The sequence below is a fragment of the Mobula hypostoma genome, chromosome 12 (assembly GCF_963921235.1).
Source record: "Mobula hypostoma chromosome 12, sMobHyp1.1, whole genome shotgun sequence".
NCBI classification, from domain to species: domain Eukaryota; kingdom Metazoa; phylum Chordata; class Chondrichthyes; order Myliobatiformes; family Myliobatidae; genus Mobula; species Mobula hypostoma.
Genome location: NC_086108.1, coordinates 28,244,992 through 28,260,441, shown reverse-complemented (window position 1 = coordinate 28,260,441; position 15,450 = coordinate 28,244,992). Strand labels below are relative to the sequence as shown.

Below are 15,450 nucleotides of genomic sequence, written 5' to 3'. Positions count from 1 at the left end.
AGCCACTGTGTTACACTGGGTTAAAGTACTGCTGGGCACGGGTCTGTCATGGTATAATGCCATTGTGTAGTACTGGTGGGTAAAAGTCTGCTGCTGTGGAACATGGTTTAACGTTACGATTACAAACCAAGCACTATAAAACACTAAGGCGAAGGACTGGTGGCAATAGATGTCATCATTTAAGGTTGGGCTGCAGTACTGGTGAGGTAAGTACTCACTTCACAGTGCTTTTCCAAATACAACAGACTGTAAGATCTGCAGATTTTTAAAACAATAACAGGGAGTTGAGTATAAAATAAAATACTAGTTACTTGTGGCCCTGCAACCCTTGAGCTGAGAAAAAAATATTTGACACAGAGGTAAACAAACATTGTGCTCATTCAAAGCAAGGTTCAGAAGAAATCTAAACACTAGGGGAATCAAGAGATATGTGGATAGGGTAGGGAAATCGTGTTGAGGTGGATGGTCTTGATGAATGATGCATTCCAGTGCCCATTCTAATGTTATGCTTGTGCTAATTACTCAAACCACTTTGTAAAATACTGCTCGCTCTGTCTGTGTATAGTTCTATTCTTTTTTCCCTCTTACGCTTTACAGCGTCCTCCTAAATGCATCATAACATTTATTACATGTACTCTTTGTGGGAGCGAGTTCGAGTTCTAGCTTCCAACCACTTCATTGTAAGATTTATCCTACTCCATGACCCCAGGAAGGAATCAATATGGTGAGAAACCAGGTCACAATCCCTTTACGCAGTGCAACAGCAGGCAGCTTACCCTGTTCTTGTTGTTGAGCACATCCATAAGTGCTCTGGAGGAGACTGGCCCTGTGCCAACATCTCTCAGCCAGGTGTCAGTTATTTGAAGCAGCTTCATAATGAACGGCCGACCAGGAAAGAACTAGGGAACAAAGAAAAATAGCATTTTGTCAACAATTCGGAATAAACATGTTTTGTCCTTGTGTCCTCAGCTTTCTTCGGAATCAATACCTGTAAGGAACATCATTAGGTTCATCTCTCCAAAGAAGCAGACCCCTATCATGGCACTGACTACTACCTGAAACCTGTATAGTCATTGAGGAGTGCATTTCAGACCAGACGTCTGAGCTAGGCTTCCTGTGAGATCACAATGTATTCTCATCCCAGAACAACACACTACAAAGCATTAGATTTCCCAAGCCCCCCTTCAGCACGGCTATAAGCAAAAAGATGGTGCATTTTGGCATCACAAACTTTCTCCTAATATAAAATTAGGTAAATTTCACTTAGAAATCTTTAAAGCCAGGAAATGGCAGACAAGCTGACTGTAAACGATGACAGCCGGCAGTATGTTTGACTGTGGAGCCTGTCAGGCCAGTCACATACATACACCTCAGCTCACGAAGGCAAATTACGTTTTGACACCTATACGATGGATGCCTTGCAATATCAATTCAAAGCATGGACACTTCAAAACTCATTAAGAAAAATGCATATGGGGCAATGTAGCTACTTACAGTCATGGTATGTACATTGTCTTTCATCAGTTTTCTAGATAAATGAAAGAATAACTGGCTGGTCTCTGAGTTTGTGCCAGAAACTCAGACTATCAAACGGGTTTTGGCAATCAGCACAACTATGTATGTAATTTGCACGAGGATTGTCCAACACAGTTAAAGCTGAAATTCAACCTCCAGACCTACGTTATGGGAACCTTTGCATAGAACTGCTGAGCACACATATTGATACCCTGACACCAGCTCAGGAAGCAACAGGAGCAGTCATTTCAGAAGTAAATCATTCGAGCTGCTGAGATAACACAATGCCGATGAAATCACAGCATTTCCCACCTGAAAGGGCATGGGAGGCCAATGCAGTCCCCCTCCCATCTTATTGCAGGAGCTCAGGACAGTGTTTGTAGTCAGTTTGCCAGACCTCACTATGCTATCACACCAGGTTACTGAGGGTGAAAGAAGAGAGCAGGCCACTGTAAGGGAGTTTTCTCTTGGCATTATTTCATTTTCAGAGAAGAAACCCGTTTTTGCAGCTCCTGTGTCACCCCCACCTCACCCCACAGGACACGAGCAAGTTCGTATTGTCTCCTATTTGTATTCTACTGCTGACCACACTGAACACTCAGATCTGGACTGAGATAAAATCATGTCTGCTTCAATCCAACAACCCCGGCCTCCAAGGACCCAGAAAATCTACTTCTGTTCAATAACAGCAACCAAAATTCAATTAGTATCAGTGTGCAGACAAACACCATGGGATCTGGGAACACTCACCACAAGAGGGTAAAAACAAGATTACCGTGGCTTACTGAGTAGTTTACTTCCTCTCCGCCAGCCCACAGCACAGCCTGGGACAGAGCTGGTGGCCTCAGTCTGTACTGTTCAGCACTGAAACTGCTATAATTGGATTTCAAAACCTTTCACAGGGCAACTCTTACCCCTGTAGATCAACAGAGAGCAACCTTTTACATGCCTGCATGGAGAGGCATAGAACACAGGTACAGTCTCATACACTGGCTGACAGACAAACACACACACACACACACACACACACACACACACACACGCGCACAATACTTAGGAACTTAAGCATGCACACCATACAAAGACAGGTGTACGTGCACACCGCACGAAACAGCTGCTCATGCAGACCACCCAGAATCTGGTGTATGCGCACACTTCACAATAACAGGTGCACGTGAACGCCACCCCAAATCAGACACAAGTGCGCACTACGCAAAATCAGGGGCGTGTGCACACCACATAAAATCAGGTGCATCTAACACTGGTGTATATGCACACACGTATAAAAAACTCAGGTGTGCATGCATGCACACAATCATACAGAGATTTATGTCCCCAGGTGATCTTATTAGTGGCAAAGAATACACATGCGCTCTTTGAAAAAGAGCTCAGGTGGATAGTTATCTATTACTACTAATTTAAATAAAATTAAATCATGTAGAAATCATAAAAAGGCCACACCATGTATTAAAAAAGTGTTTTTTTGCCATTTGGATTTGCTTTCTTCTCATAGGGATACTTACATATCCCTGTAAGAGGGAGAAATGCGACACCTGCCCATTCATCTCCTCACTCACCTCTATTCAGGGCCCCAATCAGTCCTTCCAGCTGAGGCAACACCTCACCTGTGAAACCATTGGGTTCGCCTATTGTATCTGGTGCTCCCGATGCGGCCTCCTCTACAATGGTAAGACCCAACCATAGTTGGGGAACCATTTTATTGAGCACCTCTGCTCCATCCGCCATAAGCGGAACTTCCTGGTGGCCAGCCATTTTAATTCCTATCCCCATTCCCATTCTGAGATGTCGGTCCGTGGCCACGATGAGGCCACTCTCACGGTGGAGGAACACCTCACTCAAGGCAGACTATGACCTGATGGCATGAACATCCGTTTCTCCTTCTGGAATTTTATTTCTCTTTTTCTTCCCCCCCCCTTCCCTCTTCTTCTACTCCCCAGTTTGGCCTCTTACCTCCTTTTTCCTTTTCTCCCAAAGCCCCTCTCCTTTCCGATCAGATTCCTTCTTCTCCAGCCCTTTACCTTTCCCACCCACCTGCTTCACTAATCACCTTCCAGCTTGCCCTCCTTCCCCTCACCCCACTTTATATTCTGGCATCTTTCCCCTTCCTTTCCAGTCCTGATGAAGGGTCTCAGCCTGAAATGTCAACTGTATATTCATTTTCATAGACGATGCCCGACTTGCTGCATTCTGTGTGTTTTGCACTGAATTTTTGCATCTGCAGAATCTTTTGTGTTTTGGATCTGCTCTTTGCTATGTTTCCTAATGGATTGGGAATAGATGCATCTGTCTTGATCCAGGGATGCTCTGTTACCTTTAAGCATTGCCTGATTCAGTCAGCTGAACCAAAGTTGCCCAGTCACCACCAACCACCCACTTGCACTAATTCCTTTTTATTTCTTCCACACTTCCTTCATCCAAACACCGATCTCCCACCCACAACTGCTCCACCAATCATCTGCATACTAGGTGTAATTTAAAGTGGTCGATTAATCGACCAATCTGCATGTCTTTACGACATGGAAGGAAAGCCACACAGTCACAAGAAGAATGGCCAGACTCCTCCCACAGAGAACTGGAGGTTAGGATTGGACCAGTGTCACTGCGGCTATAAAGGCACAGCTCTACTGACTGTCCCATATCCATATTATCAATTGCCAATAATCCAGTCATTAAAACGCTTCTGTTTCTGGATTCTTGCTGTGCCAGTTTTCCTACATCTGAACCGTGACTACCTACCTTGGCTGTAAAACACTTTGGACAGTCCTGTACGGGACATGACAGATGTAAATGGAACATGGCTTCTTTCTGCCCTCTGCTCTCTTCTCCAATCTTTAGTTGCAGCTCTGCCTGCAATTAAACTTTTCATCATGTGCCCCAATATCTCCCTGTATGTTTAATTATATTTAAAATGGCATGGAAATGCATGCAGGGTGCAAATACAGAAGACTAGGGAGGTAATGTGTGGTGACAAGTTGGGCCAGACTTGGCATGCTGCCTGCACTTCTGACAGCAGTATCCACTTGCCCACATTTAACCCTTCTGAAGAGTCACGGGGCAGAGGACATTCTCAGTGATGAGAAGGCATCAGGAGGCAGGTCCTGAGGATGTGTCTCCTCCCCCCTCACTGCCCCTCCCCCCCAATGCCCTGATGACCTTTGACAGCTCACCACTCTCAAAGGGTTTTGTACTGTTTCTAGAATAGCGTTGACAGTACAGACATTAACAAACATGTTCAGGCCAGTTTAAAATATTAACCTAAATTATGAAATAAAACAAAATGCATGGCTTCCTCTCCTTTCTTTATCAAAATGATATTTTAATCCACGGCTTGGGGTGGATATGTTATTGAGGTGAACTGGACCTCCCAGAAGACAGGGTTCCTCCTTCTTCTCCTCCTGGATGTGTCTTTTAAATTGTTCACTTTGCCAGCTGACAAAACCCATTGATCTTGCTAATACCCTTTTGTTTGGGACCAGTGACCCTGTAAACAGTGGCTGTAAAGATCAAGATGTCAATTCTGTGACCACTTGCTGATCATGAAGGGGGCCGGACTATCCATAGCTCGATGGCCCAGCAAACCTCCTGCCAACAAGGAGAACAAGCAGCCCATCTGCAGGGGTTAGAGGTTTCAGTCGGCTTTGAATCTGACCACCTGATCACGAGGAGTTGAAAGAATAGCAACACTGAGTACCACTGCCACTGAACTTCAGCTGAACAAAGGGGACTCAGGGGGGGCAGGTGCTCAGAACTCGAGTCTACAGTTGAGTGTCACCACCTATCAAAATTTGTCAAACTAAAAATCCAGCATCTTAAACGTCAGGAGTTCCTGCAGCTCCTGGAAGATGACCTCACGATGCCAGCCCTGAGTGCAGTCTCTTCGTCCTCAATCCAAAGTTCAGTCCTTCAGCTGTTCACAGCCAAACCAGAATAAGATGCCAAGGTCAGTGGTAGAGGCTCTAATCCAGTGACTCAAGCATCATTTTGACCCATGGACGGACTTTTGTTGCACAAAGCAGTTTAGGAAAAACTGTTTTGGTTCCAAGAGTGATTACCCTTGCAATGGCCTGAAAATATTACAAATGCTTATTTTCCTTGGTCACTGTAGCATATACTGTAGAACAAAGGTTCTATATTAAGCACCTGTCCATTTTACCACAGCTCACAGAGAAAAAGAATAGGCAGGTGAACCCCACATTATGGAGGAACTGTATTCCTAGAAAACAGGCTGTATCCTGATTTTCTGTTATGTGACACGTCAAGAAATGTGAGTTAAAACAAAAGTTATGTTTATTTGCCTTCACACAAAGCAAGTTTATAGTAGTGACTTGAAAATTTTGTAAAGGTGAATTTCTAAAGCCAAACTGACAGTCCTGCCAAAGGGTTTTGGACCAAAACGTCATCTGTGCTATTTTTCCATAGATGCTGCCTGGCCTGCTGAGTTCCTTAAGCATGTTGTGTGTGTTGCTCAGATTTCCAGCATCTGCAAATTTTCTCTTGCCTCCAAAACGACAGGAAGTGGATTTGCCTAAATGTGGCAAAATCCAGCAGAATTCGGGCAATCACTTAATAATTGCCCCCTTTAACCTCAACAGGTTCACTCGAAACTTAAAAATGAATTCACTATGAAGGAAGTTCTTTGGGTGAAAATTTGCCTCAGGCTGATTTCAGAACCAGATGTATCACCGAGGGAGATCAGCCCACATCTTGATGACCGGCTATAGCTCTCAATTCTTACAAATGCTAATCACTTCCTGTTTCACAGGGGTGGGGTGGAGGGGGGAGTGGTAAACAGCTCTCACCTCTAGACCAATTACAACACTGGAGAAACAAACAAAAGTTATCACACAAAATGTTATAAAGTTAATACTTTGGGAAGTGTGAGGAACTCTGCAAAGCCACAGAGAGACTGTGGAAAGTAATCCGAAGTCAGGAATGAACCCATGTCACTGTAGCTGTGAGAGAGCTGTACTGTAACAAGAGAGGCAAGAGTATTCTGCTATTCTATGGAAATATCTCATTTTAAATTTTTTTTATTGAGATACAGCATGGACTACACCCTTCCAGCCCAGCAATCCCCCAATTTAATCCTAGGTTAATCATGGGACAATTTGCAATGACCAATTAATCCAGCACAATCTTTGGACTATGGGAAGAAACTGGAGCACCTGGAGGAAACCCATACTGTCACGGGGAGAACACACAAATACCTTTTAGGTGGGAAGTGCCATTACATTGTGAAGTTCAAGTGTAATAAAAATGGCTTTCCAGTTCCTTCCTGTAAGGAGCTCAACACTGAAGTAGAAAGGATCCATTATCGGAAGGCACAGAAAATTCAGATAGAAGAATGCTCACCACCATCCAGGTCAAGGTAGCCTTTGACTGCCTCACCCCCATTACCCTCCTTAATTGATCACTCACCACCTTCCCACCACCAACACTTCAACTCCCCCACCCCCACGTGGTTTGTGTACTTGGAAAGATCCAAAGGTCATGAGCCAAACGCAGGCAAATGAGACCAGTTTGGATGGGGTACCTTGGCTGGCATGGACCAACTGGGCCAAAGGGTCTGTTCCTGTGCTGTATGATTCTATGGAATGTCCCAGTATATCCCAGTAGGAAAGATGCCCAGAAAATTCCCCACCAAGATGTCCACTATTCTGACTAGGCAGTATATTATTGTTACACATAGAAAATGCTGGAAGAACTCAGCAGGACAGGTAGAATCTATGGAAAGGAATAAACAGTTTATTCCAGCAACACACATAAAAGTTGCTGGTGAACGCAGCAGGCCAGGCAGCATCTATTGGAAGAGGTACAGTCAACATTTCGGACCGAGACCCTTCGTCAGGACTAACTGAAAGAAGAGCTAGTAAGAGATTTGAAAGTGGGAGGGGGAGGGGGAGATCCAAAATGATAGGAGAAGACAGGAGGGGGAGGGATGGAGCCAAGAGCTGGACAGGTGCTTGGCAAAAGGGATATGAGAGGATCATGGGACAGGAGGCCTAAGGAGAAAGAAAGGGGGAGGGGTGAAACCCAGAGGATGGGCAAGGAGTATAGAGAGAGGGACAGAGGAGAAAAAGGAGAGAGAGAAAAAGAATATATATATAAATAAATAATGGATGGGATACGAGGGGGAGGAGGGGCATTGACAGAAGTTAGAAAAGTCAATGTTCATGCCATCAGGTTGGAGGCAAGACCCGACGCAGGCTGGGAGACTGTTTCGCTGAACACCTAAGATAATATTGTTGCTGGATCACAATCTTGGAGCTGCAGACTGCATTGGTTCAAGAAGGCAACACTCCATCTTCTGAAGAACAGTCAGGGATAGTCAATAAATGCTGGCTTTGCTCTCTCAGCCCAAAGCTGTGCATACATTTTTAAAAAGAGTATCAGATTCAAGATAAAAATAACACATCTGTAAATTCATGAAATGGCGTTCATTGAATTACTACTCTGTCTGTTCAGGCGAACTGCTGAATCAATGTACTTTAAAGTAAATGACCAACAACTCTGCCCAACTAACCTTTGTCAGCACGGTGATGAAGTTTTTCAGTGCCATGAGGGTATCCCCTGAGAGTTCCTGATGTTTCACCACTTCCATCTTGAGGGAATAGTAAAGGGAAGACTCCAGATCACTCATATACAGCTTGGAACTGCAAAGAGGAGGAACATTGGCAAAAATACACTGAAATACATACCCTGGAGCAGAGAGGGACACTAGAACACTTTAGCCAGGAGGATACAACTACAACTTGGCCCTGAAGAAGGAGTGCCGATGTACAAGAGGATAGTGGGAAGGGGATGAAGGTAGTCTTAAGAGTTAAATCTCTAGATGGAGAGAGGAATGCATCAAATGAGGGACAGAGATACATTTATGCTTCAGCAGAGTGTGGGATACAGGAACAGCTTGACCCAGCTACATTGCTAGTGAGAGAGAGGGAGATGACGAAAGAGTGAGTGAGAGTGAGTGAGTGAGTGAGAGAGTGAGAGAGAGAGCGAGTGAGTGAGTGGGAGAGTGAGAGAGTGAGAGAGAAAGCGAGTGAGAGAGTGAGTGACAGAGAGAGAGAAAGACACCAAAAGACTGACAAGAGAGAGATAGAAAGACAAGCAAGAGGGAAATAGAAAGCCAGTCAGTGAGAGAGAATGAGAAATAAAGACAGTGAGAAAGAGTGTGAGAAAAAAGGGCCAGTGACAGGTAGAAAGGAGAGACAGCGAGAAAGCCCATGAGAGAGGGCTACAGACAAACAGCGAGAGCATGAGTGACAGACAGAGAGTGTGAGCAAGAGGAGGACAGAGAGAGTGACAAAGAGAGAGAGAGGGAGAGAGACAGACAGACATGGCTACATTTCACACCATTACTTAGACAAGGAAGCCACTAGACCTAGAAGTAGAGATGGCTATACAAATGAAGGACTGATTTCCTCACTGCAGGACTTTACTGACTGCAGATAAATAATAGATTCAGTATGTCCATTTAACCAAAAGCCATGCATGTTTCGTAATACGATCAGTTTTAGAACAAACTTCACAGTGGTTATAATGCCCCCAAGGCCATTAGAGAGAGGCCAGTCTGCGCTGCGCTAATATTGGATTCGGTGGATCCACCTTTTTTCTGGGGTTTATCACTGATGCTTTTACAGTAAAAAAAAATGTAGGCAGGTGGACTTGGATTTGAGACTCAATTGGATTTTAAAAAATAATGCTGATAAGGATCCTGGTCCTCTCAACCTTGGTGGAGATGGAAGGAAGCCTTTGTAATCATCTGATAGGACAAGCTGTGCTAAGTGCCTGATTGCCTCTTGGTTGATGACTGCATCCCGGTTAAGCTGAGTAATGCAAAGAGTCTTCATCCTGCTGAAGGACTGGAAGTTCAATCAAGCCCTGCTTGAGATTGGTTTCTGACTGGCATTTCTGAAGCTGATTTCTAGCAACTAAAAGAGATGTTCCATTTAAAATGGAGGCACAGGGAATCCAGATGCTGGAATCTGGAGCAATGTACTAAGCACTGCAGTGCTGCTGGACCAGCTTAAGTGTCTAAAGACCCACTGTCCGTTTCCTTCCACAGATGCTGCCTGACCCACAGAGTTTCTCCAGCATTTGTGCATTGCTCCATTGAATTTGGCATTCTACCATGAGATGTTATCATGAATTGATGGTGCATAACCATTGATGGTCAGCAGACTCTCCCCAGCTTCAGCTTTTACAAGAAAGTGCTGATGCCAGTTCAAAGTGCAGGGATCCACACCCCTATCTTAATTAAGAATGTCTTGCCAGGCAACAGCTTGTGGTCTGGGAATGAGCCTGTCCATGCTGGGTTCAATTTCGTGGTGCTCTTTGCCGGCCAAGAGTGGGCCACTACAGGCCAGAGTGTCAGAGAATGCAGGTTATGCTCACCTGGTGAGAGCCTGTCTGGCCATGTGCTCCCCCTGGTGCCTGGAAGAAGCAGCAAAGCCATTGCAACCCAACCTTCCCCACCAACATCCTGCCCCATTCTCCTCAAAAATGGCAGCTTGCCCCTCAACGTTCAGAAGGTGCAGTGGTACAATTGGTAGAGTGGTTGCTTCACAGCTCCAATAATCTGGGTTCAAACCTGACCAACAGTGCTATCTGTACTGAGTTTGCACGCTTTCCCTGTGATCCCCTGGGCTTCCTCCAGAGTGCTCCGGTTTCCTTTTGCCCAAAAGCAGGCCGGTAAGTTAATTGTTCACTGTAAATTGCTACAGGTGTGTAGGTGAGAGACAGAACCTCGGGAGAGCTGATGGGAATGTGGAGAGGAAAGAAACGGGATTGGTGTAGGTTGAGTGCAAATGGGGTGCTCGCCGGTTGCTGCAATCAACAATTCTCCAGAACTTCTCCTGACAGGAAAAGAACAGAGTGCTGGTTTAGTGTGGTGAGAATGGGGAGGTGTGAGTTGTTGAGAGAGGATCATAGCCGTTCCCCGACGCAGCTATTAGAAGTGCCAAACCTGTTGAAATCTTTCCATGTCTCTGTACTGTCCCCATAGGTAACGTTCTCTGCTGTCAGTTTATAAGCTCCTCGTGTCACTCCTGGCAAGCGGCGCAGGTAATACGTATAGAAAATGCGTGTTTCCTTTTTCCTGCGGATAAAATGGAACCAATGTCAATGTGAAGGATTTCTCCTCATCTTCCAAATAGGACCTAAGCATTTAGATTCCTCCCTCACATTCGCTCATTTAAACAAGTCAGCTGGCTTCAAACTGGCCATTCTCTGCACTGCATTAGCAGCAAAGTCCACCTACCAGTAGAAATAAATGATAGAAATGAAAGTTTGCACATGTTGAAAATCTGAAATAAAATCACAAAATGCAGGAACTCAGCAGGTCAGGTGGCAGCTCTGGGGAGAGAATCAAAAGTTTTAACAAAGGGCTTTTTGTTTTCTTTCTCTAAATACACTCTAACCCTACGTAAGCTCCCTTTAGCTTGAAGAGTGGCTAAGAGTCATAGTGTCACACAACATGTATACTAGATTTTTGGCCCTACTGGTGCATGCCAACCAAGGTGCCCATTCAAGTTGATCCTCTTTGCTAGCATTTGGCTCATAATCTTCTAAAGCTTTCCTATCCATTTAACTATCCAACTGTCTTTTAAAGTTGTTAACCACTTCCTCTGGCAGCTCATCCACATATGCCATCTTGTAAAAAAGCTGCTTCTCAAGTTCCTATTAAATATTTCCCCTCTCATCTCAAACCATGCCCTCTAATTCTTGTATACTCAACTCTGTGGAAAAGACAGTGCATTTACTCTATCTGCGCCCCTCATGATTTTATTCACCTCTATATGATCCTATGGTCTAAGGAAAATCGTCACAGCTTGTCTAACTTCTCCCTATAATTCAGTCTTTCAAGTCCTGACAACATCCAGGCAAATCATTTCTGTACATTTCCAGTTTAATAACATCTTTTCTATAGCAGGGTGACCAAAACAATACTCTGTATGGCCTTATGAGTGCCTTGTACAACTGCATCATAGCCTCTCAACTTCTATACTTAATGCCCTGACAGAAGGCCAGCAAGCTAAAAGCCTTCTTCATCAACCTATCTACCTGTGACTCTACTTTCAGTGAACCAGGTACCTGAATTCCAGATCTCTCTGTTCCACAACATGCCCCAGGTCCTATCATTTACTGTGGAAGTCTGACCTTATTGCTTTTCCTCTGTATATCCACTCCCCCCCCCATGCAGTCTCCTTACTCAGAGTGAGGTGTGCAGTCACCAAGTTCTCAGAATTTGAAATTACTCCCTAAATCCCTTAGATTTTCCATCTCGCTCTTTGTGCAAAGAGTCTCCTGGCCAAGCCATTGATCCTCACTCCTAATAGTTCTTGTTTTGGTCTTGCTTGAGTGCCCATCTTTGCATTACTGATTGGAATGCAGGTAATTATTATCTGCCCCATTCCCATTGGATTTCATCTATGAACTACCATCAACAGCAATACATCACACTGTCTCATCTGCTGACAAAAATATATAAAACCAGGTGAAATAGCTTTAGGAAAAAGGGTCCCAACCTGGATTCCACAGTCCTCTCAGTTAATGGTAAGGGTCCATGGCATATAAACAGTTGGGACCCCCTGCTTTAGGGTAAGGGGTAAGGGGTATAGGCTTACAAAGAACCCACAGAAGAACTTTTTCACCCAGGAGGAGCACATTGCCTAAGCGGGTGATGGAGGCCTGTACTCTTGCTAAACTTAGAAGTAACTGGATGAGCACTTGATTGACCAAAGTGCATCTGTGATCAAGTGCTGATAAATGGCATCAGTGCAGATGGCTACTTGATATCCTGCACTGAAATGATGGGCTGATGGGCCTGTTACTGTCTTTAGGACTCCATGATTCTCTAACGGTGGTGTATTAGTTGGCCCAGACAACCAATTCCATGAAAGAGTCATGATAACATTGTTTGAAATTTCAATCCAATTCTAAAGAATAAACAAGCTTTGCCTTTTGTTTTGATGTCAGTAAAGGTGACCATTTCAATAAAAATATAGCAATAAACTAATATCAAACTCTGATGTGTGTTGCTTGAATTTCCAGCATCTGCAGAATTCCTCTTGTTTGCGATAAACTAATAGGTGCACAACTGTGCTGTAAGTGAAAAAATACTTCATTTACACTTGAGCTAATTTGCTTGACACTTCCAATATATATCTTTAAGGTTGATTCTTATCTGGTCTCTGAAATGACTCTGGAAGTCACCTAATTGTATGAAGTCTCTTCAGGACAACTAAGAATGTTGCGGACAATGTTGTTTGGAGAAGCTCTTCCACACAATACTATAGCAACACATAGTTATTTGAGTTACCGTCACCTTCCTGTCAGTTTGAAGCAGTCTGGCAATTCTCCCCTATCCTCTCTCATTAACAAGGCATTTTTGCCCACAGAATTACCACTCACTGGATTTTTTTTTGTTTTTCACACCATTCTCTGTAAACACTAGAGACTATTGTGCATAGAAATCCCAGGAGATCAGCACTTTCTGATATACACAAACCATCCTGTTTGGCACCAACAATCATTCCATGGTCAAAGTCACTTAGATCACATTTCTTCCCTATTTCATGTTTGATCCGAAGAACAACTGAACTTCTTGATCATGTTTGCATGTACTTCGTATTGAATTGCTGTCACGATTGGCTGATTAGATATTTTAACGAACGAGCAGTGTCTGTCCCAACATCCTATAGGGCAGATAACTAAAGTGTGCCTCATTGGGTAATTGCCATTTTACCCAGTTACCTGAGGTTAAAGGAGATATATGCTCAAATAAGGATTTATTTTGAAAGGATCTTTAAGAGCAACGCTTGTGGCAGTAATGATGGGAAAAGAAAATGAAAATGAAAGGGAAAGGGAATGCAAAATAAGGAGAGCAAAAGAAACAGAGAGAGAAAGAAAGAAGAGGCAGAGAGAATGACAAAAAGCAAAAATGAAGAACAACAGAGAGAATGTTGTGAAGAAAGGAAGGAAAAGAAAAAAAAATGTTAGGGCAAACTGAGAGAGACAGAAAGGGGAAATAGTGATTAAAGGTAAGTGCCAGAAAAACAAAACAAGAAGATATGGACGGGAATGGAGGAGGGTTAAAGCAGGGAGAAAGGAATGAAAGAAACCGAGAGAAACATACAACTGTAGAGCAAAGGGATAAGCAGCAATGGGAGGCGGTGTAAGATAGCTGGGTGGTCTTCAAGGTTTACAAGAAGCAGTGCCCAGACATGCCCTGACCATTAGAACTATGTGACCTTGCTGCTTGATATTTACTGCTCTGTTTATCCCCTCTTAAAGACGCATGCTGGGCTGTGGATCTCTTTTTAACTGTGAGCAGATGGAGGCCTCGTACTCGATCACAAATAATTTTCCCCTCCACTTGCTCTGAAGAAAGCCTGGCACTCTGATAATGTCATCAGCACTATCCAATTATCCCTGGCGTCTGCCACGCGAGACAGCAGAAAGGGAGGCTGTGGCCTGGGACAGGCTTACACTTGACTTTAGCTTCTTCGCACATCTGTCCCTCAGGCTCTGATGAAATTCTTCCTGGCACGTCCCATTTACCCCAATTCCGCACACTGCCCCACTGCTCCTTGTACGGCGTGATCACTCAGCTCCGTGGTATTAATCATCCATTCACAAAGCAAATGTCCCATCTGCTCGTCACTCAACTCGCCGATCGCACCAGTTGCCTCACTTCAGTCACCCAGAAAAATGCTATTGTTTTCATGCAACAGTTTGGAACATCTTCCTATTGTGCAGGAGAATCACACAATCTCACTGTGCATTTTCTACGCAGTGAAACATTAACCATTTCGGGTTTGGTTACAGGAAATGCAGGAGAGCTTACTATAGAAAGAATGCTGGTCTCTGACTTTGACTCTTTCCCTTCTAGAAAATCAAATTCTCACTGTATAATTCTCTTTGCAAAATTCTCATTGCCTATCCCCACATCTCGAACAGAGTCACAGTTTCAAAGCTCTATTATTTATCTCTTCCATACTCCTCAAACTTCACCAAACCATTTCTCCCGGTTGCAATGCAGGTGGTAGATCTTTTGTCTGTACATCAGAAGGTTGTGGTTTCCAGTCATAAATATGAGCACAAAGACCATCACACCAACCGAATGTTGAGGAGGTGCAGTACTGTCAAGCGAGCTGTCATTCTGATGAGACAGTAAACTGTTTGATCTCTCAGTTGTATGGAAGTACGAGAGGATGGCAGGGCTCTCTCTGTCAGCTTTTCCTCAAACATCATCAATGAAATGAACTACCAGGATCTCATCAATTATTGTTAATGGGTGAGTCAATTAGTAGCAGGAGTAGGCCACTCAGACCTTTGAGTCTTTGCTAAGATTACAGTTAACCTGGTTGTAACCTCAACCCTGAATTCCTTCCTACCAATAGTCACCTTTGCTTTTCCAGAATCTATCTACTTTTGCCTTAAAAATATTCAATGTCAATGCTTTCTCTGCCTTATTAATACATGATTTTTAAAAGGGAGGGATATTGGCCAAACACGGGAAATTGAGACTAGCTGGGTGGGTGAGCGTGATTGGCATTGACTGGTTGGACCAGAGGACCTGCATCCATGCTATATTATGCTTTAACTCAAGAAACCTCTCACCATTCAGCTCACCTTAGCCTTAAATGGGAAATCTCGCAGTTTTGAACGGTGATCTCTAGTTTTTGATTCTTTCACACAAAGGAATATTCTTTTGGTATCCACCTTAGAATCATTCAGGATCATACTTGTTTCAATCAAGTTACTTCTTACTATTCTAAACTCTCTGAGCTACAATCTTGGCCTGTACAACCTTTCTGAGAGTTAGTCCAGTGAGCCCTTCTCGAATATTTTCCAATGCCCTAACATAAAAGTCCAATATTGCACCGAATTCTCCAGGTAGGTCTCACTAGT

General features: G+C 43.9%; 1 protein-coding gene across 1 annotated transcript in view; it reads right to left on the bottom strand.

The window, feature by feature from the left end:
• qsox1 (quiescin Q6 sulfhydryl oxidase 1) overlaps positions 1–15,450 on the bottom strand; it is a 164,577-nt gene that overhangs the window by 39,606 nt on the left and 109,521 nt on the right. The window contains exons 7-9 of the mRNA XM_063063763.1: positions 10,502–10,633; positions 8,060–8,189; positions 777–899 (exon numbers count right to left, since the gene is read on the bottom strand). Coding sequence (XP_062919833.1) covers positions 777–899; positions 8,060–8,189; positions 10,502–10,633 — 385 coding nt within the window. The remainder of the gene's footprint in view (positions 1–776; positions 900–8,059; positions 8,190–10,501; positions 10,634–15,450) is intronic.